Below are 25,883 nucleotides of genomic sequence, written 5' to 3'. Positions count from 1 at the left end.
AGGTAGCCAGGTCTCTTATTTACACTTATGGCGGGGGTCAGTGTAGTAAGCTGCTCCCTTGCAATACTACAGTCTTTCCCTTACAGTCATAGCTTTTTCGCATTGATAACGGGCTCCTCAGGAAGCAGTCTCTAGTCTGTGTGTTTTTCAGGATAATGGCAGTGGCAACAGAATTGCTACATTGCCTTCCTTATAAATACATAGGACCTCTTCTTCCTGCCTGTGTCACCATCGTGGGGCGGATTATGTGATGCTTACCTCATCACGATCTCGCTCCCTGCTCCTGCCTCTAGTCGGACATGGCGCACAGAGGGCGGGTCTCTTACTATGGGGACCTTCCAGCGCATCCCCGGCTGGCACTCCTCCTCTCCCTGTCAGATTCTCCGCTGCAATGAACAGCAGCTCAATCTGACACTTGCAGAGTCTAGAAGGGCATTTCTTCTATTGCTACTGCATTGGTCTGCAGAGCGCTCTGGTGTTGTAGGACTATAGGGAGAAGTGTTTAATGTCGCTTTTACGTGAGACAGCTGGATGTTGTAGTCATTCAGTGTAATGCGGCATTACTGTTAGTCACAGCATTGTATCCTCTCACTGTGACGATCACTTCTATGCTAGTCATTGCTACGATCCTATGGACACAGCTGGACATTTACCGATTTATTCCCACAAGATTATCACTTGTATAAAGTTGTGTGCGCTAATATAGTCATCTTGATCACTATCTTGATGTTCCTTATTAAACAGCATTGACATTCCCATTCTGGGTGCTATATTTACTCAGTAGCAGACTCGTATGTAATCACATGTTACACATGGAGTACTATATCCATCATAATTTATATAGATAGTGTTAGGATATAGTCTTCAGCATTAGTTTAATTCACATTACTTATGTTCCATGGTCCTCGGGATTGCCATTTAAGCATATGCACCCCTATACTAGATTATAAAAATGGCTTAACGGAAAGGGTCTCATTTAATCCATTAGGTGCGATTGATTGCATTTTGAAGATCCATCTTGCCTCAGGATCTTATTATCCCAGTCCCCTCCTCTGCATTTGTAGAATGTGTTCATTTCCAATACACTTAATGCTGTGGGTGTATCCTCCATGTACTGCATTCATATGTCTTGCCACAGATGTATCTTTTTAATTTGTAATGTCATTGTAGTGATCCCGAATACGTCGTCTCAGTTCCCTTTTCAGTATTCCTATGTAGTCTAATGGGCACCTATATTGTGCTAGATAGATTACCCCTGTTGTCTGGCAATTAGTAAAGTCCTTTATTTTATATTCATGCCTGTTTTTGAACATGTGAATTCTTTTGCTGTCCTCATTTGACTACATGCTACGCATTTTCCGCTCTTGAACATGCCCACTGGGCGTCGTGTAAGCAAACATCCTTCTCTTACTGGGGCCTGGTAATGGCTATGAAGCAGCCTGTCCCTCAAACTGCGCCCCCGTCTATATGTAATCTGTGGGCGGGGACCAATAACCTCCCGAAGGTCCGGGTCGTCATATAATATGTCTCAGTGTTTTGTTATTATCTGTCTAACATGTTCATGTGCATTATCAAACATTCCGATAATTCTTATCACTTGTTTTTGTGTAGTCTCATAATTTTTCGGGACTAGTAGTGTGTCTTTTTTGGACGCAAAGGCCGATTCAAACGCAGTTCTGAGGATTCCATCCGGGTATCCCCTTTCTCTGAGCCTTGCCCTCAAGTCGTTTGCTTGTTTCTTAAAATTAGTCATGTTTGAAGAATTGCGTCGCATTCTCATATATTGTCCTTTCGGTATCCCTTTGCGTAGCGGATAGGGGTGTGCACTCTCCCATTTCAGCAGACTATTTGTCGCTGTTTTTTTACGGAATATAGTGGTGCTAATTGAGTTATTCCGTCCCCTTTCTATTTGCACATCAAAAGATGGGATAGTGTTAGAATCACATGTAGAAGTGAATCTTAGGCCTAAGTCATTCTCATTGATGGTCTCGGCAAAGTTATTGAAGGAGTCCTTGGTTCCCCGCCATAGCACAAAAGTATCATTAATGAATCTCGGCCAAAGGCCAATGTTATCATGCCAGTGGCTGAGATCATCTGACCAGACAGTTTGCGTTCCACCAGCCCAGGAGTAAATTTCAATATGCCGGCGCACATGGGCTCCCCACTGCGGTACCCCTGAGCTGGTGGTAGTGTCGGTCATTGAAGATGAAAAAGTTGCACATCAGGTTGAACTCCAGGAGGTCCAAGACAAATTTATTGTGTGCAGATAGTGCTACATTTCTTGTAGATAGGAAGCTCCCCACTGCTCTCGGACCAAACTCTTGATGGATGGATGGAGCTATATAAAGCTTCTACATCAATAGATGCCAAAATAGTATCCTCATTCAGGCAGAATAACTTCTTGTAAGTAAATTGAGACATACATACATCACATGCCATTAAATCAGTAAGTGGAGATAAACAGTATTAAACAAAAACATTAAGTACTAAAAGGGAGATAAAGGGAAAGGAAAGACGAGGAAAACGGGCGGGGGGGGGGGGGGATGGATGGATAAGAGCTACTCCAAGAGGTCTCTCTACCAATGGATTCTTAAATCTGTAGACTAACAAGAAAAGAGTGAGGAAATGTTGTAGGTATCTGATGATCGGAGGGCAAGTAAGTAGAAGAATCTCTCTCCTATATGCATTACTATCACCCCCCAGTTAGCCCAAGGATACCATATATTTTCAGAGGAGGTGTGTGTCTTGGTCTCCCAGCTTGCTAATTCCTTTAGGCGGAACAAAGAGTCCACCTTATCTGACCATTGTCTGAGTGTTGGAGGGGAGGTTGACTTCCAATAGGTAGGGACTAAAATTCTAGCAGCGGCCAGGAGGTGTTTTATGAGTTTCAATATATGTTTGGGGAGCCTCTCGGGGAATAAATATAGCAGGCAAATCTCCGGGAGCAAAGCAAGATTCGTTCCACCGATAAGTTTAGGCTGGTTTCACACGGGCGTTGCGGGAAAAGGTGCGGGTGCGTTGCGGGAACATGCGTGATTTTTCCGCGTGAGTGCAAAACATTGTAATGCATTTTGCACGCGCGTGAGAAAAATCGGCATGTTTGGTACCCGAACTTCTTCACAGAAGTTTGGGTTAGGTATTCTGTAGATTGTATTATTTTCCCTTATAGCATGGTATAAGGGAAAATAATAGCATTCTTAATATAGAATGCATAGTACAATAGAGCTGGAGGGGTTAAAAAAATAAATAAAAATTATTTAACTAACCTTAATCCACTTGATCGCGCAGCCGGCATCTCTTCTGTCGTCTTTTTTGCTGTGCACAGGAATAGGACCTTTGACGTCACTGTGCTCATCACATGGTTCATCACCATGGTGAGGGATCATGTGATGTGACGTCACCACAGGTCCTTAGCCGGCAGCTCAACATTACATAAGAAGACAGAGATCCGCAACTACGGGATCAAGTGGACTCGGTGAGTTAATTATTATTATTTTTTTTTTTTTAACCCCTCCATCACTATTTAACTTTTCATTCTGTATTCAGAATGCTATTTTCCCTTATAACCATGTTATAAGGGAAAATAATACAGATCGGGTCCCCAGCCCAATAGTCACCTAGCAACCATGCGTGAAAATCGCACCGCATCCGCACTTGCTTGCGGATGCTTGCGATTTTGACGCGGCCCCAATTACTTCTATGGGTCCTGCGTTGCGTGAAAAACATAGCATATAGAGCATGCTGCGATTTTCACGCAACGCACAAGTGATGCATGAAAATCACCGCTCATGTGCACAGCCCCATAGAAATAAATGGGTCAGGATTCAGTGCGGGTGCAATGCGTTCACCTCACGCATTGCACCCGCGTGGAATACTCGCCCGTGTGAAAGAGGCCTTAATCTGTGAAAGGACATAAGACCAATATGTAGCTGTAAGTGGGCATGTCCACCATAAATGGAAGTATGTGCCCACCTGTTGTCCGCATCTCCAGCAGTTGGGACTATAATTAGTTTAGTATAACCGTGGTGCGATCTAGTTAAAATTTTATAACTGGATTGCTTAAGAGCTAGAAACCTTTTACCCAAATCTTCGTCTGTGAATACTTTGCCTAAATCTTCTTCCCACGCTTTATGCAGGGGAGTTTCTCAGGTGGGTGGGGCAAGCAATAGTTTACTTTGTAGTCGACAATACTTTCCGGTGCGTTTTAAGTTGGGATACAATAGTCTTGAATTTTGTTACTGATTTTCTAAGTCTTTTTTTTTCTGTATGAGCTGTTTAAAAGAGAGCTATTTTATTATACATTAAAGGAGATACAAGTGAACAGCCAAGTTGCTCATTCAAAGCCGTGACAGAGGGAAACGTCCCATCTACTAGAATAGAGTTAATAGTGGAACAATTGAATTTTATCTCCTTTGGTATAGTTCTGTTGTAATCGACATCAGCACTATACAGTAAATCCTTGACCTGGAGTAGGGGGATGGAAAAGGAGAGCATCATGCACGTACTGCACCCGAATTCCATATCCTCCTGGTTTCAGAGATAAGATTATTATGTATTATGCAGGATGTTAGGCCAGCTGGATATCATAGAATGTCCTCTTCAATAGGAACCTAGAGTCTGTGGGGGAGTTTCCTAACCCAATCCACTACTCTGTACAGATGTACAACTTTAACAAAAAAAAATTGGTGCAGGGAGACTTATTCCAGCATATTTTTGCAGAAGCTGTAGTGTAGCATATTTTATTCTTGGTTTCTTCAAATTCCATATATATTTGGAGATGATCAGATTCAGTTTAGTATAAAAGGTAGTAGGGATATATATGGGCAATGCTTGTAGCAGATTGGTTACTTTCGGCCATATGAGGCATCTGGCTATATTTTTGCAGTCGAACCATGAGATATATGGGGTAGGCCAGGAAGCTAGAATTTTGGAGATCTCTTGGAGCAAGGGACAAAAGTTATTTTTATATAAGTGGCTAGGATTAGAAGAGAGTTTGATTCCTAGAGATTGGGAAAAGGTAACTTACTTCTGCTTTGCAGACGGCAGCACTTTGTCTCTCCTCCAGTAGCCTTCGCATTGTGATCGCCAAGTATAAGCCTCCCCTTTTAGGTGTGCAGGCTATAACGTCATATAGTCCTTCTACATCACTTTTAAAACAAAAAAAGATTTAAAGGCTATAGACTCCTGGAGTATTTCTATTATTATTGCGTTCTTATCTGAGGTTAAAAAATTTTAATTTGGTCTTTATTCAAAATTTTAAAAATTATTATTTTTTCCTCTGCAGCTTTATATCTAGTTCTGTGACATCTTGGTCAGGGAACTAGAGATCAGATCAGCTCTTGCCGAGGAGGAGAAGCGACAGTCTGCGGATGCATTAAAGGGGTTCTGCAGTTCTTTTAAACTGATGACCTATCATCTGGATAGATAATCGGCATCTGATCGGCGAGGGTCCGACACCCGGGACCCCTGCCAATCAGCTGTTTGAGAAGGCGGCAGTGCTGGCATTAGAGCTACGGCCTTCTCGCTGTTTACCGCAGGCCCAGTGACGTCACAACTAGTATCACTTGGCGGGGCTAAGCTCCATTCAAGTGAGCAGAGCTAAGGCCTCTTTCACACTTGCGTTGTCCGGATCTGGTGTGTACTCCACTTGCCGGAATTACACGCCGTTCAAAATGCGTTCAGTGTTACTATGGCAGCCAGGACGCTATTAAAGTCCTGGTTGCCATAGTAGTAGTGGGGAGCGGGGGAGCGGTATACTTACAGTCCGTGCGGCTCCCGGGGCGCTCCAGAATGACTTCAGAGCGCCCCATGCACATAGATGACATGCCATGCCATGCGATCACGTGATCCATGCGCTTGGGGCGCCCTGACGCCACTCTGGAGCGCCCCGGGCGCCGCACGGATGGTAAGTATGCTGCTCCCCCGCTCCCCACTACACTTTACCATGGCTGCAAGGACTTTAGCGTCCCGGCAGCCATGGTAACCATTCAGAAAAAGCTAAACGTCGGATCCGGCAATGCGCCGAAACGACGTTTAGCTTAAGGCCGGATCCAGATCAATGCCTTTCAATGGGCATTAATTCCGGATCCGGCCTTGCGGCAAGTTCCGGTCCAGAACTGAAGACATCCTGATGCATCCTGAACGGATTTCTCTCCATTCAGAATGCATTAGGATAAAACTGATCAGGATTCTTCCGGCATAGAGCCCCAACGACGGAACTCTATGCCGGAAGAAAAGAACGCAAGTGTGAAAGAGCCCTTAGACCCACTCAGCCAGTGATACTAGTCGTGATGTCACTGGGCCTGAGGGAAACGAGAGAAGGCCACTGCCTTCTCAAACAGCTGATCGGCAGGGGTTCCCGGGTGTCGGACCCCTGCCAATCAGATGCTGATGATCTATCCGGAGTTTAAAAGAACTACAGAACCCCTTTAATCATTAGTTTGTATGCACCTCAAAGTAATGTTTGAAAAAATCTGCAACTTTCCTGCAAAAACAAGGCCCTGAAGAGAGATGTAGATGTAAAAATAGTTATGGATGATAGGATTGTAAAAGCCAAAAATGTATCTGGTCCTTACAGGGTTAATGTGGTCTCTTTTCCAGCTCTGTATGATGTCGGGGATGTTGTCCACTCTGTAAGGGGGAAGTGGGGAATAAAGTCAAATTGTCTATGTTCCAACAAACACCAAAAGCCTTTACCTAGACCGGTTGTGAAGGAAGAGCCAAAACAGGTATTTATTTTTTTGTCGGCCTTGTGTGCTGGTTGAGAATTGCGTAGTTTCTCATAACTGATATTCCGTTCACAGACTTCTTCTAGCTCTGAATCCACAAACGGATCTCCGCAGCCGAGCAATTTACCTGCACAGGATCCATTGATGGCTAATAGCAAAACGCCTTCATCTTCCCTCCCTGGGCCTTTGAGTTGGCTAACCAATCTTCCCAACACAAATGTGAAGAAGGAAAACAAAGGTACGTCAGGCAGTAGAGGGAAGCTAGCGCCAAAAAGAGATAATTTCGGCAGTCCTGTACCATCGAGAATCTAATACAAAATAGTTCTTCTGTAGCAGTCAGCGCAAAGATATAAAACTCCTATATAGATAGGAATGCATTGTCAGTTTAATGCTCCTGTGAGGGGAAGATGTGATCTGCTAGTATAATAGTAAATTTGTAGAATTGGGATAACAGTATGGTATGTTAGAGATGTCTACAGAAGATGACTGCTTTTATTAGTTTAACGTGTGATGCTGTAATTGACTTACTCACTCCACCTTCCCTCTCTGATTGCAGTGATGGTCTGACAGAGTGAAGCTAAGCTTATGACATGCTAAAAGTAAAAATATATATATATACAAGTTATGTTGGGGTCTATTTAAAGTGCAGTTTTATTAAAGTAGACGTTTTAGTGTGATGCTTCAGTGACCTCTTCTGTCTGGGTCCTCAAGTGTTTATTCGGATCTTCCTGCAGATAACCTCTTCACATCTGCACTGAAAACGGAAAACAAAGCACTACCCTCTTTTGCTAGTTTCGGAAAGCCAGCTTCCGCGTTGCAGCCATTCAGTAGCTCAATTCTTTCTCCTATGAGCAGTAACAGTTCTGGATTCTTAAGGAACCTCCTGAATTCTTCAACTTTGAAGGTGAGCTTTATGTTCTTGTCTTATAACTGGTCGCAAATTATGGCTCTTTTTATGAGGTTATGGTCAACTTTATTTTTTCTTACAGGGATTCTATCACCTCGTTTTCGGTTATAGAGCTGCGGACATGCAAGGCTAGATCGTCGCAAGCATGTCCGCAATATACCGGTCCTATAGCGCTGTGTCCTTTTTTATTTTGTTTAAAAAATGATTTTGGAGATATGTAAATGAGCCTTGAAAGGTGCCCAAGGGTCTGCACTAACCTTCCTGTTGCCCAGCCACGCCCTCCTGTGAAGGAGCCCAGCACCGCCTATGTCCTCCGAATCTCCTCCTTTCTTCACAGTTAGATTGCTCGAGCATGCACAGTTCCTTCCCTGAGGCTGATGCCAGCACAGGGAAGGAACACTATACCAGCACTGTGCATGCGCGAGCTTGCGCATCGCGAGATTACGGCAATCTTACTGTGTTGAGGGGAGGAGATTCGGAGGACCTAGGCGGTTCTGGGCTCCTTTACAGGGGGCTTGGCTGGGCACCAGGAAGGTTCGTACAGCCCCTTGGGCACCTTACAGGGCTCATTTTACATATCTCTAAAATCATTTTTTAAACAAAATAAAAGGACACAGCCCTATAGGACAGGTATATTGCGGACATGCTAGCGGCGATCTAGTCGTGCATGTCCGCAGCTCTATAACCGAAAACGAGGTGACAGAATCCCTTTAAATTGTCATTGAGATGTCAGAAGGTGGCAGAATTCAGGTGTCCCTGTGGCTGCCGGTAAGAGGTTTAGAGATGACCAGAACCTGCTGTGTACTGACGAGGAGCAGATACTCCAACATGATCTGCATGCACATAGGTGTCTCTGGTGTGTCATGTTTCAGGTCCTTAACCACTTAACGCATAATGCTGTACGGCAATATGCGACCACATTTGTATGGAGCGGGTCTCTGCTATAACCCACCACACCTGTCATTTAACGCCACGATCAGCGCTAATCGCAACACCTGTGGAGTTAGGCAGAGAGTTGCGGAACCCTCTGTCTTCCGATCGGAGCCCCCGCTGCTGAAGCCTTCCAGGCCTGCCATGGCAATCTTAATGCTGAACTGCTCAGCATGCACAGTGTACAAAATCCTATTCGCCCTAATAGATCTCTATTAGGGTGACTAGGAGAAGGGACCAAGAGATCTCATGTCCTAGCCCCCTAAGGAGGCTAATAGTTATTAAATAACGTTTTAAAAAGCACCACTATATTAAGTTTAAATCATCACCTTTCACCATTTTACATACAAAAATAAAGATATTAGGTCCACCCAGTGATCAAAAAGTCATACATATCACAAAAATGATACCAATAAAAATTACAGTTCGTTACTGTGGTCGCAAACAGACCTTCTGATGTGATGCGGTGTCCTAATAGTTCTGAAGTTGAGTGAGCCACATCCAAGATGTGTTCCTCGTAATGCTCTCCTTTTAGGGTCCATCCACAGGTCAGTAATTTGTAATCCGCATCTGTTCTGCAAATTTGCGGAACGGAATGCGGACCCATTCATTTCAATGGCCCTGCAAAAAATGCAGACAGTATTCATCGGTTGTTCCGATCCTTTATGCGGATCCGCAAAAAGTAAAAATAAAATAGAGCTTGCCCTACTATTGTCCGCAAAATGCGGTCCGTGGTCCCATTGTAGTCAATAGGTCCGCAAAAATGTGGATGACATGCGGAATGCATCAATATGTCATCCGCAATTGCAGATCCGTTTCCAACAAATAGAAAGAATTAGATTTATTTATTTATTTATTTCTCGCCCATTTTCCTTGGGGGACACAGACCTTGGGTATAGCTCAGCTCCCTAGGAGGCGTGACACTAAGTAAAACTGTTAAGCCCCTCCTCCATCAGCTATACCCTCAGCCTGGAGATAGAGGCTACCAGTTTTAGCTTAGTGTCCAAGGAGGCAAGACACTCCCTGCTACTGCAGGGCTGTTTTCTCCTTGATATTTTATTTTTCTAATTTTGTTATTTTACTTTTTCCTAGGGATACCAGAGACGCATGGACCTCTCTGCTCTCCCGGGGTTGAGCTGCGCCAGTGCCAATTTATCTGCACTGCTGCCTCCCCCACAGAAGCAATAGGAGGATCTGGGCAGCAATGGCTCCCCTACATCCCGCCAGCTAGGGGGTCGCCCGCACGCCAAGCCCCTCTACCAGCTTCCTGCCACTGCGGTGCCAGTGGCTGAAGGGGCGACCCTGCTGGAAGGAACTGAGGGTGAAGACGTCGTTCGGTGAGATGGCTATTCCAGCCCATACCCCGTCCCTATTTGCAGCACCTACCCCTCTGGGTAAGGGGGGCACCCGTGGTCGCTTATTCTGAGCGCTCAAGCAGACCCTCCCCAGCTCCCCTCAGGTTATCCTCAGCAGGGGGGCCGCCTTCCTCCACGCCGTTCCCCCCACGCTGCTTTCTTCAGCCCGGCATTCTCTCTCCCTCTCTCCCTTCCCGCCGCCGCCCGCTCCGTTCCGATCGGGGGGCGGGGCTTATGCCCGACATGGGCAGATCGCGGTGGAGCTTGTTTCTCGGCGAAACAGGGGACTTGGTGGCAGAGGGTCACCCACCTGGGAAAATCGCCGCACTCCAGGGGCCTGCGGGCCCTTTATTTTCTGGCATCTGGCTTCTTCTTAGCCCTGAGAGCATTTTCGGCAGCAGGGGGCGTGGCTTACGCGCGCGTCCTGTTGGGGGCGGAGCAAGCGCTGGAGGGGGCGGAGCTTGTTTTCCCCGCGATTCTGCTGAGATTTCCCGCGCTTCCTCACTCCTGACAGGAAGCTGAGACACGGTGGGGGACTCTAAACTCCTGTGTACATCGCTCGGCTTCTGTGGGCGCTATCTGCTGGCTCACTGCTGTTGCTGCTCTCTGCTGCTGCTGATCTGCTCCATCTCTACTCCTGACGTTCTTCTGAGGCACTGGTAGGACAGTTAACCCTCTCCTAACCCTCCTGGTCATAGCTGCTATAACCCTTTGTGGTCTCTGTATTAGAGTACAACCACCTTTCAGCATGTCAGATCCCACGGGTGCCCCCAAACCCTGGTACCATGCCTGTACCGCCTGTAAGGAACTTTTTCCGCGTGGACAATCTGAGCCGCATTGCCTTGCATGTCAGGCCCCGATGCAGGGCCCGCTTCCCGCTGCGACCCCCGGTGCCTCTGAACCCCCTGACTGGGCTAGGTCTCTGTCTCAGGCAGTGGAAAGCCTTACACACGTAGTGGGCCGTCTCGTGGATAGACCGCCTCTCCCGCAGGCTGCCACAATCCCTGTCGCACCCGCTGGGACTACCGTTTCTGCCGCCCCCACTGGTTCCCTGCCTCCCAGCGAATCTTCCAGGGCCCGGCATACTCAGAAACGTTCAAGGGTTGAGCGCACATCTTCTCCAGATGCTTCGCTCTCTCCGCCATGCGTGCGAGCTCAGTCGAGTCTATCCTCTCAAAGGGATACGCTTTCTGAGGGAGAACTGGCGGATTCGGACGTGGACATGGACTCAGAGCTTCCGTCCAAATTGGCGTCCGCGGTGGGGCATCTTATCGCTAGCGATACCTTTCAGATACACGATGACCCCCCCCAGCTCCGAACAGGCCGGCGTGTCCTTTCTCCGCCCCAGACAGGCCTCCAAGGTTTTTCCCATACACGCTGATTTTTCTTCTGTGGTATCCAAGGCTTGGACCCGGCCTAACGTCCGCTTTATTACACCCAAAAAGCTGGACATTTGCTATCCCTTTCCAGCGGATTCTGTGACCACGTGGACATCCCCGCCTAAGGTTGATCCTCCCGTGGCTCGCCTGTCCAAAAGCACTACTATTCCGGTACAGGACGGATCTTCCCTCCAGTCTGTTGAGGACCGTCGTACGGAATCCCTCTCCAAGGCCATATTTACTGCCTCTGGTTCGGCCCTTAGACCGGTCTTTGCCTCCGCCTGGGTTGGTAAAGCGGTCTCTGAATGGGGTTTGCAACTGGAACGGGAGTTAGGGTCGGACGTCCCTGTTCAGGACCTCCGCTCCTTAGCCCAACTAATTGTTCAGGCCGGAAAATTCGTCTGTGAGGCCTCCCTTGATGCGGGTGCCCTCATTGCCCGTTCCTCTGCCCTGGCAGTTTCTGTCAGGAGGGAACTCTGGCTGAAGGTTTGGGCGGCGGACGCCGCTTCCAAACGCTCTTTGGCCGGCCTACCATTTACGGGTTCCCGCCTGTTCGGGACCCGTCTGGACGAACTTATATCAGAGGCCACGGGTGGGAAGAGTACTCTCCTCCCCCAGTCCAGGCCAAAGGGCGCCCCCCGTGGTCGCGCTGGTTCGTCCCGGTTTCGGTCCTTTCGCAAGACCACCGGGTCTAGACCCGCGGCCAGTTCTTCTTCCTCTGGCCCAGTCCAAGATAGGCGCAAGAAGCCGTTTTTTCGGACGCAACCTACCTGGCGCAAGTCCCAGCCTGCACGGGCTCCCACAGGCCAGCAGCCCTCTGCCTGAAGGTGCGCCCCCACCCACCCGGGTGGGGGGCCGCCTTCTCCTGTTCAGGAACGTATGGCGGGCCCACATCTCAGACGCATGGGCGCTCGAGATTGTATCTTGCGGATACAAGATCGAATTTGCGTCCATTCCGCCAGACCGTTTCTTCCGATCCCGTCCTCCGCGGGATCCCGTACGAGCGGCCGCCTTCTTCGCGGCTATTCGCTCTCTAATGGACAAGGGTGTCGTCGCCCCCGTGCCTCCGACGGAAAGGTTCAGGGGGTTCTACTCGAACCTCTTTGTGGTTCCCAAGAAGGAAGGCTCAGTGCGACCGATCTTGGACCTAAAACGCCTGAACCGTTTTCTCCGACTACAGAGATTCCGGATGGAGTCTCTCAGGTCCGCAGTGGCCTCCCTGGAAAGAGGGGATTTCATGGTTTCGATCGACATTCAGGATGCATACCTCCACGTTCCGGTTGCTCCATGTCATCACCGCTTCCTGCGCTTCGCGGTGGGGGACGATCACTTCCAATTCGTCGCCCTTCCCTTTGGTCTGGCGACGGCTCCTCGGGTGTTCACCAAGGTCCTGGCCCCTGTCTTGGCCCTTCTACGTTCAAGAAGTGTTTTTCTTCTCCCATACTTGGACGACATCCTGGTCAAGGCACCCTCCTTCTCTCAGGCATCCGGCAGTGTGGACCTCACCCTGGAGACCCTGACGCGGTTCGGTTGGGTTATCAACCACCCCAAGTCTTCCCTTATCCCCTCCAGACGGCTGATCTTCCTGGGGATGCTCCTGGATACAGAGTTGGCGGAGGTCCGCCTCCCGTCGGACAAGCGTCTGGCCCTTCGCGGGTCGGTTCACAGTCTCCTCCGTCATCGCCGCCCTTCCCTCAGATCCAGCATGCGGTTGTTGGGAAAGATGGTTGCCTGTTTCGAAGCGGTGCCGTTCGCACAATTCCGATCCCGCACCTTTCAGAGGGCAATTCTGTCGGCCTGGGACAAATCACCGGGGAGTCTGGACAGGACCTTTCTTCTGCCTCCCCTGGCTCGGGCTTCCCTCAGCTGGTGGTTGCATATCCCTCTAAGGGGGGAAGTCCTTCCTCCCACTGAACTGGCTGGTGATTACCACCGATGCCAGCTTACGGGGGTGGGGGGGGGTTTTCCCTCCCCGGTCCGTCCAGGGCGTTTGGTCTCTATCGGAGTCCAGACTTCCAATCAATATTCTGGAACTGAGGGCGATTTTTCTGTCCCTCAGACACTGGACCCATCTACTGAAGGGCCACCCTGTTCGGATCCAATCGGACAATGCCACGGCTGTGGCATACATAAACCATCAGGGAGGCACTCGCAGCGCTGCAGCAATGCAAGAGGTGTCCCTCATTCTCCTCTGGGCGGAGACGCACGTGCCGGCCTTATCTGCGATTTACATCCCGGGGGTGGACAACTGGGCGGTGGATTTCCTCAGCCGGTCCACCATCGACCCGGGAGAATGGTCCCTGCACCCAGAGGTGTTCGAAGCCCTTTGTCTTCGCTGGGGTCGCCCCGACGTGGACCTCATGGCTTCCAAATTCAACCACAAGGTCCCCCTATACCTGGCCAGGGCACGGGACCCGAAGGCATACGGCGCCGACGCGCTCGTCCTTCCGTGGCGCGAATTCTCCCTTCTGTACGTCTTTCCTCCTTTTCCCCTCCTGCCACGGGTTCTTCGGAGGATCGCGGCAGAGGGCGTTCCCGCGATTTTAATCGCCCCGGATTGGCCCCGCCGGTCTTGGTACGCCGACCTAATGTTGCTGTTGGCAGACGCACCGTGGCCACTGCCCTCCAGGGAAGACCTTCTCTCTCAGGGACCGATCTTCCACGAGCATTTAGGCTCGCTACGTTTGACGGCGTGGCTATTGAGACCGCCGTCTTAACGCGACGGGGTTTCTCCGCGGACGTAATCCGCACCATGATCCGTGCTCGTAAGCCTGTATCCTCTAGGATCTACTATCGGGTTTGGAGGTCCTATCTGGGGTTCTGTGAGTCCCGGAGCATCCCTCCTCTCCGATTCTCCCTTCCCACACTCCTGTCCTTCCTCCAGTCGGGTCTGGACCTGGGGCTGAGCCTCAGTTCTCTGAAGGGACAGATTTCGGCGCTGTCTATTCTTCTCCAGCGTCCCCTGGCCCCTCTAGGGCCCATTAAGACCTTCTTACAAGGGGTGGCTCACTCTGTTCCGCCGTACCGCCCTCCAGTTCCTTCCTGGGACCTGAATGTGGTGCTCTCGGCGCTCCAATCCGCCCCCTTCGAGCCTTTACGGGAAGTCTCCCTTCGTCTTCTGTCCTGCAAGGTCATCTTTCTTGTGGCCATCACGTCTCTCCGACGGGTGTCGGAGTTAGCGGCTCTTTCTTGCTCCGACCCTTTCCTGGTCTTCCACCAGGATAAGGTTGTGCTTCGGCCTGTCCCGACCTTCCTGCCAAAGGTGGTTTCCGCCTTTCACATCAATGAGGACATCGTCCTTCCGTCGCTCTGTCCCTCTCCTTCCCACCCCAGAGAACGGGAACTGCACCGTCTGGATGTGGTCAGGGCGTTGAGGATTTACTTGGAGGTCACCGGATCCTTTCGGCGCACGGACTCCCTGTTTTTGGTTCCGGAGGGTTCGCGCAAGGGTTTGGCGGTCTCCAAGGTGGCTATTGCCCGTTTCATTAAACTGGCGGTGTCTGAGGCTTATCGAGCCAAGGGCAGAGCTCCGCCTTTCGGCATCACTGCTCATTCCACCAGAGCAGTCGGTGCTTCCTGGGCGCAGAGGCATCGGGCCTCGGCTGAACAGTTGTGCAAGGCAGCCACTTGGTCCTCTCTGCACACTTTCACAAAGTTCTATAGAGTGCATACGCATGCATCAGCGGATGCTGCTTTGGGCCGCCTGGTTTTGCAGGCAGCGGTTTCCTGATGCTCTGGTGGTGTTCCGCCTTGGGTTTGTGGTCCCTCCCTTCTTGGACTGCTCTTGAACGTCCCAAGGTCTGTGTCCCCCAAGGAAAATGGGCGAGAAAAGGAGATTTTTGTATAACTTACCAGTTAAATCTCTTTCTCGCTCTTCCTTGGGGGACACAGCACCCACCCTTCTGTGTTTGGTTACAGGGTTATGGTTTGGCGCCCCGTTGGGTTGCTGGTTGGTTGTTCCTGTTATTGGTTGTTTTCCTTTCACTACTTGGACACGCAACTGGTAGCCTCTATCTCCAGGCTGAGGGTATAGCTGATGGAGGAGGGGCTTAACAGTTTTACTTAGTGTCACGCCTCCTAGGGAGCTGAGCTATACCCAAGGTCTGTGTCCCCCAAGGAAGAGCGAGAAAGAGATTTAACTGGTAAGTTATACAAAAATCTCCTTTTTATACCTTACCAGCATATATTCTTCCAGTTTTTTTTATTTATTAATTTGTACTGTAAAAGAACATTTTCCGAACTCTGGTTCGGTTCCAAGATACCACTTGAAACCGAACCAGAGTTCGGGAAATGTTTTTTTTTTTTTACAGTACAAATTAATTTATGAAGTTATTGCGCAAAGTCACGCGAGCCTTCGCGAAGCAATAACTTCGGCTTATCGGAGCCAATACATTCTAATCCTGCTCCGTCCAGTATTAGAACGAAGTTTTATGCGAATCGACTTCACACGTTTGGTATCGCTGGAATCTTTTTGAGCCACAAAATAATGACGTTAAGTAATTTTTAGCGCACAGTGAACGCTGTGATGTCAAAACTCCCAAAACCTTAGCGGAATGTTTTTGTGTTTTACAGTTTTACCCCACAAACAAATTATTATTTTTTTTCTTTGTTTTCCAATACAAGACATGGTAAATTAATTAGTGGCATTAAAAAATGCATTTTGTCCAGCAAGAAAGAAGCCCTCGTATGGCTATGTGAACGGGAAAAAGAAAAAAGTTTCTCGCTCATATCATTGGGGGACACAGGACCGTGAGTATAGCTGCTTGCTGCCACTAGGAGGCAACACTAGGTTGAAAAAAAGACTTAGCTCCTCCCCTACAGGCTATACCACCTCCAGCCTGGAGAGAGCATGTCAGTTTTTAGCTTAGTGTCTGTAGGAGGTAGACCTCCCTACTTACCGTATTTTTCGCCCTATAAGACGCACCTAGGTTTTTGAGGAGGAAAATAAGAAAAAATATATTTTTAACCAAAAGGTGTGCTTTTGGATGGGTTTTTGAATGGGTTTTTGAATTTGAGTGTCTGTGCATGACACTATTATGGGGGGACCTGTGGATGGCGCTGTTATGGGGGGGGGGGGACCTGTGGATGGCGCTGTTATGGGGGGGGATCTGTGGATTGCGCTGTTATGGGGGGATCTGTGGATGACACTGCTATGTCATCCACAGATCCCCCCCTCATAATGGTGTTCCCCAATACACCGGCCCAATGCTCACCGAAGTATTTATAAACATGAATCCTTATCCTGTTATTAAGTTTAACTAACGCTGCGCTCTCCCATGTTCCCCTGTATCCCCACAGCACTTACAAACAAGCTTCCATAGCAGGCAGAGCGGACGGCAGCAGTAACGTCACTCAATGACGTTGAGCGCCTGCTCCGCCTGCTGAGCAGGCACTCAATGTCAGTGAGTGACGTTACTGCTGCCTTCCCCTCTGCCTGCTATGGAAGCTTGTTCGTAAGTGCTGTGGGGATACATGGGAGAGCGCAGCGTTAGTTAAACTTAATAACAGGATAAGGATTCATGTTTATAAATGCTTCGGTGAGCGGCGGGGACTCCAGCCCCTCCTCTCCCAGCTCATACATCGCAGTCTGTGATGCTGCAGCGTCGCAGACTGTGATGTAAAATGTAAGCATTCACCCCATAAAACGCAGGGGCATTTCCCCCCCACTTTTGGGGGCGAAAAGTGCGTCTTATGGGGCGAAAAATACGGTACTTTATTATTTTTTATTTTTCCCTGTTAGGTTTTGGGAAACGGTCGCCTAGCAGCTCAGTCTACCCCGGCTGGGGTAGCAAGGCTGGTGTCGGAATCCCTCTCCGCCTGACCTCCCCAAGAACAAAAGGTGGACCAGGGCAGTCCAGCTCCCCTGCTTTCCCGATAGCCAAGGGGTCACCTGAATCCGGCGAGACTTCCCCCTGCCATTCCAGTCTCCTGCCACTTCGGGTGCCAGCTGCTTAAGAGGTGACCCTGCTGGTAAGCTGAGGAGGGGTGACGAGAAGAGGATGAAGATGGGGTGAGTAATCCGGATTAGGTGACTATTCTCCGCACTATTCCCTCCCCACCCCCCCACCCCCTCTCCACTACGGTTCTGGGGGGGAGCAAACACAGGGCCTTGGTCCCCTACCATTCATAAGTCCACAGGCCTGAGCCATAAGTCCACAGCCAGATAGCAGAAAACTCCTAGCAGGCCACATTTGGTTACATGTCACACCTCCAGTCAGACAGCACGGATCCTGCAGGAAAATCCCCAGCAGGAGGTATCAGCCCTTACCAGTATCAATGATACCTCCTGGACATGTTGGCACCTACATTTCATAAGGAATTATGAATCGCCTGGCCATCACAGGCACAAACCGGATACATATTTGTGTCCCGGTTGCCACGATTAACATGCCCATGGTCTTTGTTTTAGGGTGGGATGCTAGGGAAGGGAGATATTTATATCTCCCCGCAGAAACCCAATAGCGGCACCATGTTTGGACTCTAGTTGTAGCCGGAACCCAGGCGGATCCGTTGGTCCCAGAAACATCTCCCTGTGACCTTCTGGACTGGAGCTATAAACCCTAAAGGGTTTTGTGGGTGATTTGCAGCCAGTCCGGCAGAGGAGGGGTGGACCCCTCCCAAAGGCCGGGAGGGGAGGGGCCGGCTACAGGTTAAAAGGCTTGTGCCAGCAAGCAGGCGGGTCTTTCTCTGAAAGGGGGTCACATCGTGCAATGTGTTTGGAGGGACCTGCAACCAGCTTGCATCACTGCCTCCGAAGTGAATACAGCTAAGAACTCATCACTAACCAAAGGAATCATATATCTGGTAAACTGACTTATTTTTCTGCTTAACCCTGTTGTACCTATGTCACCTGTATCTGTAACCTCAGACCACTGTATATATTCTGTGTATATTGTGTTATCTAGTGTGCCCTTAAGGCGATTAAATATATAATTTAATCTTGTGCTATCTTGTATCTCGATCACGTATCCCCACGTCCGTGTTTCGGCCTAATTATAAGCTACCCCTGGTTGGTTTCTTACCCTATATTATCCCGTTAGTGGACCGGGCTTATATCAAACGAGATGCTGGTGGCAGATACCCCGGCTGAGACGGTACTGTTTTCACTGCGGCAGTGAAAAGGCTCTCTCAGCTTGTTGACTCTGTGCCTGCGTGGATAAGAGGTGTCTGTGTAAACTGTACCAAGCTGACCTCACCTGCTCCTCTGGAGGGTGTAATGTCACGCTTTGGTAATAAGTGACCATACTGCGTCTCGTGAGCTCGACGTAGGTGACGTCAAGCGGGCACGAGGCGTGGTATTCGTCACACTAGGGTTACTACTGCACGGCTCCTTCGTCAGGTGACATTCTTCTAGCACAGGAATCGGTGGCCTCTACTGTGTGGCCGCCTCCTCAGCCGGAGTATGGAATTAGATTTATGGCTCTCCTTGTATGGCCTCCTCCTCAGGCGGAGTATTGCACTACCACTAGATTTTGTGGCTACTTCGGTATAGCGCCAGTCTCAGAGGGGAATGGGGCTTTCCCCTAGCCTCTTACTCATTTATACTACTGATGATGACCGTTTCTTTGACGACTGTTGTCCTTCTGTCGCTACACAGGGGTTTGCGATTGATTGCATAATTGCTTTACCTGATCAGCACCTTGCTTCGGGTGCGCTCTACTGGGTAGCTTAGTCCCTATGGCACTTGTCTACCACTAGTTATAAGCGGGACTTGGGTGCTAATAGTGGATGCTGTGTCGCCATCAATGCTACCTCTCTTCAGACATGAGTAATGTTTGTCATGGTGGTCGTACCTTTCACTGCTCATTCTGTGGGTGGACTACAAGTCTCTCCACGCCAGACAGAGCGGGTGGCTGTCACGCCTTGCCACCATTGGTAGGGGTTTCGTTCCTGCACGGTACACCCTTTCTATTTCTTGTCCCTCCTCGAGCTCACCACCTTCCCCTTCTGTCTACCTAACCAGTAGCCATGTGTGGTACAACTTAGGCATCCCAGCTCTACTTGTTCCCTACGTTAACTGGGTTTCTCGGGTACCGTGGGGGTGTTGGAAGTCGTCCTCGCAGTCCATCCGACAGGAATATTTCTCTCATCTTGGTGCTGCTCGTTGCCCCTTCTGGCAGAGTTGCCACACTGAATATGTGGTCGCTGACGAGGCTTCCCATCGCCGGTAATTCTCACATCGGTTTTACTTCTACCTAACTCTAAGGTATTGGTTCTTTGACATGCAGTTGGGCATGCCTGATTCCGGCGTTTTTTATTTTTTTCTTGGGGTCTCTCACCACAAGCCCCTACGGCTATGGGGGCATCGATCTACCAATTTACCGCTTCCTAGGGAGCGTTTCTATTTACCACAGGAGCATCCTGCGGCCTTGGATTTTTGGTTCTGCTTCCAGAGTTGCGGCCAGGTAACCGGCCTCATCCAAACGACCTGTGGGTAATTTGGGGGCGAATTTCGGAGTTGGTAGCGCCTTGTACGTACGTTTTTCTCTTGTCATGCACCCACATAAGGCAGTGCTCCAATTAATTCCTCCGACTAATTCTGTCGCAGCCTTCCACGTCATCACGAACGTGGTTTTTCAGTCTTTCTCCCTTGCATTCTAGAGAGCGGGCTCTCCATCAGCCATGTGTTTTGGCCTCTGAGGTTTCTGCTGTACAGACTCTTACCTGTTTTTTTTCCTGGAGGTCCTTGTAAAGACTGGGCGACCTCCGTTTCCAGGTGGATCTGTTTGATAGTTGCTGAGGCATTCCGCTCCCAGAACTAGGCACCACCCAGGGGAGTTATGGCCCACCCGACCAGCGATCGGCGCTTCTTTGGTTTATCTCCACCATGCATCAGCTTTACAGTTGTATAAGGCAGTGTCTTGGCCTTCCAGGCACACGTTCACCAAGTTCTACCAGGTGCTTTCCTAGGCATCGGCGGATCCTACTTCATTGGAGGACACAGCACCTACCAAGTATTTATTAGTGGTGGTGGTTGGTTTCTGGTCGGGTATTCAGCTCAGGTTTGCTCCCACCGGCATTTGTTGTGTTCTCTTTTGCTTCGCACATGTTTTTACTGCTTGAGCACAAACTAACATGCGCTCTCTCCAGGCTGAAGGGGGTATATCCTGCAGGGGAGGAGCTAAGTCTTTCTTTTTTTTCAGCCTAGTGTCGCCTCCTAGTGGCAGCAATCAGCTATACCCACGGTCCTGTGTTCCCAAATGAACTAAGCAAGAGAGATTTTACAGGTGAGTTTACAAAAATCTTCTTTTTGGCTATTGGAACGTGGGGAGGAAAAATGAAAATGGGCCCGATCTTTAACCCCTTCCCGACACATGGCCTACTAGTACGTCATAGTAAACTCCGGTCACCGCACTGCAATAAGATGGCTGCTCTAATCAGCAGGCAGCCATCTTAGCTGAGAGCGAGCGGGTTAGTGAAGACCAGCCCATCACACCGCCGGCAATGGTATAGTGCTGCAGGGGGGTTTCGCTAGAGGTTGCAGGGGCTGATTACATCAGTTCCCCCCATGTCACCTTCTAGGTCAGGGAGGGGACACCAGACACATGTGTCCCCTCCCAGCGCTGCGATTGGCTGGAACAAGCCAATGGCGGCGCTATGCAGCCGAAAGAACAGTTGGTGTCTCTGCAGGCAGCCATTCCAGCTTGGTGACTGCTTGCAGATAGGACCTGTTCCCCACTGTGCTGCTGGTTGTTGGCTGGGACTTGTGGTACTACCACATAAATCAGTGCTTTTAACAAAACGACAACATCTGGAACAGCTGTTTTTACGTGTTAAATCACTACATACACCTATCCCCCCCCCCCCCCCCCCCGACACGTGTTAAATCACTACATGCACTCCCCTCCCCGACACGTGTTAAATCACTACATGCACCCTCCTGACACTTTTCACTTACACACGCCAATAAAATAACCCATTCATTCCAGAGAATGTACTCCGTTGAAGAGGCATGCGCTATCCTTGCTTCTGAAACAGAGTTTGCAAGTGAGGGAGAGGCGGATGCCACATTCCTCTACTCCTTCACTATCGTCATCCAGTGATGAGACCCTCAAGGAGAGATGAAGTAGCCCAGATTTGTTACAAAAGGGAATACGAAAGGACACCATTTATCAATTCCGACACCTGCCCAGCAGGCTACATGCACATTTAGGGTGTTTCCAGAATGGGGAGAAAATAAGTAACACATACTGGGTGCATTTTCTCTTCTTACCCCTTGTGAAAGTGAAAAATTGGGGTCTAGTAGTATTTTTTTCATTTTCACAGCTGTGTGCTTTTAAATCCTTTGACAAGTGTTTCTACCTTCTGTGAGACACCTGTTTGCTAAAAAGTGCACTTTCCAGAATGGGGTCACTTCTTGGGGGTTTTAACTTCTGGAGACCTCAGAAGTTTTCTGAATGCAGCAAGGTACCTTAAAATCCATGTCTGCCAATTCAGGCCTGCAAAATTCATATTTTGCAGTTTAAATCTAGAGCTCTTCTGTGTCCCCATACAGCAGGCTACAAGCACATGTGGGGTGCTGCCCTATTCAGGGAAAAATGGGTTACAAAATGTGTGGTGCATTTCGTCCTGCTACCCCCTGTGAAAGTAAAAAATGTGGGTGTAAAGCATCTTTTTCTGGAAAAAAAAAAATCATTTTCACAGCCAATTCCATGAATCACCTTTTTGAGGACAATGTGCTCAGTACACATATTGAAAGATTTGGGCCTAAAATTACTTTTGCTAGAAATAAATATTTTTCATTTTCACAGTCAAGTGTTTCCTAATTCTCAAAAAAACTACTTTAGGGTCTAAGTGCTCACTACATGCCTTGAAAGATTCCTTGAGGGGTGTAATTTCCAAAATGGGGTAGTTTTGGGGAATTTTTTTACTGTAGGGGGCGCATCAGGGTGTCTTCAAAAGTGACATGGCGTCTGAAAATTATTCCAGTGACATCTGCGGTCCAAAATTCATATGTTGCCCCTTGCACCCTGCTGCGTGCTCATACAGAAGTTCATGGCCACAAATGAGGTGTTTCTATTAACTTTAGAATCAGGCTAATAGATATTGACGTATGCTTGGCTGTCAACCCTTGTTGTGTTACAGGAAAATATATTTAAACTTGGGGAAAATCTGCCTAAAAAAAATAATCAAAATTTGGATTTTTCATCTCCTTTTCATTTCATTCTTGTGAAACACCCAAAGGGTTAACTAAGTTTTTAAAATCGATTTTAAATAACTTGAGTAGTGTAATTTCTAAAATGGGGAATTAATTGTCTATTTATATAATGTAAACCCCTAAAACTGACTTGGTTCTTTAACCACCTCCGGACCGCCTAACGCAGATGTGCGGTCCGGAGGTGGCAGCCCTGCGCACAGTCACGCATATATGCGTCATCTCGCGAGACGCGAGATTTCCTGTGAACGCACACAGGCGCGCGCGCTCACAGGAACGGAAGGTAAGCGAGTGGATCTCCAGCCTGCCAGCGGCGATCGCTCGCTGGCAGGCTGGAGATCCGAATTTTTTAACCCCTAACAGGTATATTAGACGCTGTTTTCATAACAGCGTCTAATATACCTCCTACCTGGTCCTCTGGTGGTCCCTTTTGTTAGGATCGACCACCAGAGGACTCAGGTAGGTCAGTACAGTCGCACCAAACACCACACTACACTACACCCCCCCCCCCCCCCCGTCACTTATTAACCCCTTATAAACCCCTGATCACCCATGATCACCTCATATAAACTCCCTGATCACCCCCCTGTCATTGATCACCGCCCTGTCATTGATCACCCCCCTGTCAGGCTCCGTTCAGACGTCCGTATGATTTTTACGGATCCACGGATACATGGATCGGATCCGCAAAACGCATACGGACGTCTAAATGGAGCCTTACAGGGGGGTGATCAATGACAGGCGGGTGATCACCCATATACACTCCCTGATCACCCCCTGTCATTGATCACCCCCCTGTCATTGATCACCCCCCTGTAAGGCTCCATTCAGACGTCCGCATGTGTTTTGTGGATCCGATCCATGTATCCATGGATCCGTAAAAAATCATGCGGATGTCTGAATGGAGCCTTACAGGGGGGGTGATCAGTGACAGGGGGGTGATCACCCTGGTCACCCCCTGTCATTGATAGCCCCCCTGTAAGGCTCCATTCAGACGTCCGCATGTGTTTTGTGGATCCGATCCATGGATCCGTAAAAATTATACGGACGTCTGAATGGAGCCTTACCAGTGGGGTGATCCGGGAGTCTATATGGGTGATTACCCCCCTGTCATTGTCATTGATCACCCCCCCCTGTCATTGATCACCAGCCCCCCCCCCCCCCCCCCCCCCCCCCCCCTGGAATGGCTCCATTCAGACATTTTTTTTGGCACAAGTTAGCGGAAATTTTTTGTTTGTTTTTGTTTTTTCTTACTAAGTCTCATATTCTACTAACTTGTGTCAAAAAATAAAATCTCCCATGAACTCACCATACCCCTCACGGAATCCAAATGCGTAAACATTTTTAGACATTTATATTCCAGACTTCTTCTCACGCTTTAGGGCCCCTAAAAAGCCAGGGCAGTATAAATACCCCACATGTGACCCCATTTCGGAAAGAAGACACCCCAAGGTATTCGCTGAGGGGCATATTGAGTCCATGAAAGATTGAAATTTTTGTCCTAAGTTAGCGGAAAGTGAGACTTTGTGAGAAAAAAAACCAAAAAAAATCAATTTCCGCTAACTTATGCAAAAAATAAAAAATTCTAGGAACTCGCCAGGCCCCTCATTGAATACCTTGGGGTGTCTTCTTTCCAAAGTGGGGTCACATGTGGGGTATTTATACTGCCCTGGCTTTTTAGGGGCCCGAAAGTGTGAGAAGAAGTCTGGGATCCAAATGTCTAAAAATGCCCTCCTAAAAGGAATTTGGGCCCCTTTGCGCATCTAGGCTGCAAAAAAGTGTGACACATCTGGTATCGCCGTACTCAGGAGAAGTTGGGGAATGTGTTTTGGGGTGTCATTTTACATATACCCATGCTGGGTGAGAGAAATATGTTGGTCAAATGCCAACTCTGTATAAAAAAAATGGGAAAAGTTGTCTTTTGCCAAGATATTTTTCTCACCCAGCATGGGTATATGTAAAATGACACCCCAAAACACATTCCCCAACTTCTCCTGAGTACGGCGATACCAGATGTGTGACACTTGCAGCCAAGGTGGGCAAAGGGACCCACATTCCAAAGTGCACCTTTCGGATTTCACCGGTCATTTTTTACACATTTTGATTGCAAAGTTCTTCTCACACATTTGGGCCCCTAAATTGCCAGGGCAGTATAACTACCCCACAAGTGACCCCATTTTGGAAAGAAGACACCCCAAGGTATTCCGTGAGGGGCATGGCGAGTTCCTAGAATTTTTTATTTTTTGTCGCAAGTTAGTGGAATATGAGACTTTGTAAGAAAAAAAATAATAATAATAATAATCATCATTTTCCGCTAACTTGTGACAAAAAATAAAAAGTTCTATGAACTCACTATGCCCATCAGCGAATACCTTAGGGTGTCTACTTTCCGAAATGGGGTCATTTGTGGGGGTTTTCTACTGTTTGGGCATTGTAGAACCTTAGGAATCATGACAGGTGCTCAGAAAATCAGAGCTGTTTCAAAAAGCGGAAATTCACATTTTTGTACCATAGTTTGTAAATGCTATAACTTTTACCCAAACCATTTTTTTTTTTTGCCCAAACATTTTTTTTTTATCAAAGACATGTAGAACAATAAATTTGGCGAAAAATTTATATATGGATGTCGTTTTTTTTGCAAAATTTTACAGCTGAAAGTGAAAAATGTCATTTTTTTGCAAAAAAATTGTTACATTTTGATTAATAACAAAATAAGTAAAAATGTCAGCAGCAATAAAATACCACCAAATGAAAGCTCCATTAGTGAGAAGAAAAGGAGGTAAAATTCATTTGGGTGGTAAGTTGCATGACCGAGCGATAAACGGTGAAAGGAGTGTAGTGCCGAAGTGTAAAAAGTGCTCTGGTCATGAAGGGGGTTTCACCTAGCGGGGCTGAAGTGGTTAAAAATTTGTTCTGGAAAATCTAAAATTTGCATCTAAATTTCAAAGCCATCTGACATTCTAAAAAAAAACAAAAGAAAATGTATAAAGTGATGCCAACATAAAGCAGACATGATTGATAACTATTTTATTAGGTATTACCATCTGTCTTAAATATAGAAAAATTCCAAAATAGTACATTTTTCTGAATTTTCTGTAAATCTGGATGTTTTTCCCAAATAAAGGGAAAAAAAATATTGACTCAAATTTATCACCTAAACTAGCAGAAGGACCCGGCTTTTCACGGGTATATTTTATCGATTTCATTTAATGTTTGTGTTTGTCATAGAAAGATATAGACAGTATCCACTATAACAGGGCTGTCTGAGCACGAGCTGCAGTGAGAAATTCACCCTCCCTCCCACCCCTGAAGCTCACAGAAGTTGATTTTTACCTTCATTTTTTTCAATCCCTGTCAGCTGTGGAGTGGGAAGGGGCGTGACCTAACTGGATTGGGGGTGTTACTTAGCGGGTCCTGGGGGGGATGGGT

General features: G+C 48.2%; 1 protein-coding gene across 6 annotated transcripts in view; it reads left to right on the top strand.

Annotated features, from left to right (window-relative positions):
• The window catches only part of LOC122939830 (lysine-specific demethylase 3A-A-like), a 92,163-nt gene that overhangs the window by 33,112 nt on the left and 33,168 nt on the right, over positions 1-25,883 (top strand). For all 6 annotated transcript variants that reach the window (XM_044296011.1, XM_044296019.1, XM_044296024.1 and 3 more), the window contains 3 exons: positions 6,601-6,728; positions 6,804-6,966; positions 7,463-7,632. In XM_044296011.1, the coding sequence (XP_044151946.1) occupies positions 6,601-6,728; positions 6,804-6,966; positions 7,463-7,632 (461 nt within the window). The remainder of the gene's footprint in view (positions 1-6,600; positions 6,729-6,803; positions 6,967-7,462; positions 7,633-25,883) is intronic.

This window comes from Bufo gargarizans, chromosome 1 (assembly GCF_014858855.1).
Source record: "Bufo gargarizans isolate SCDJY-AF-19 chromosome 1, ASM1485885v1, whole genome shotgun sequence".
Taxonomy (NCBI): Eukaryota; Metazoa; Chordata; class Amphibia; order Anura; family Bufonidae; genus Bufo; species Bufo gargarizans.
Note: the sequence above shows the minus strand (reverse complement) of the source record. Positions and strands in the feature narration are given on the sequence as shown.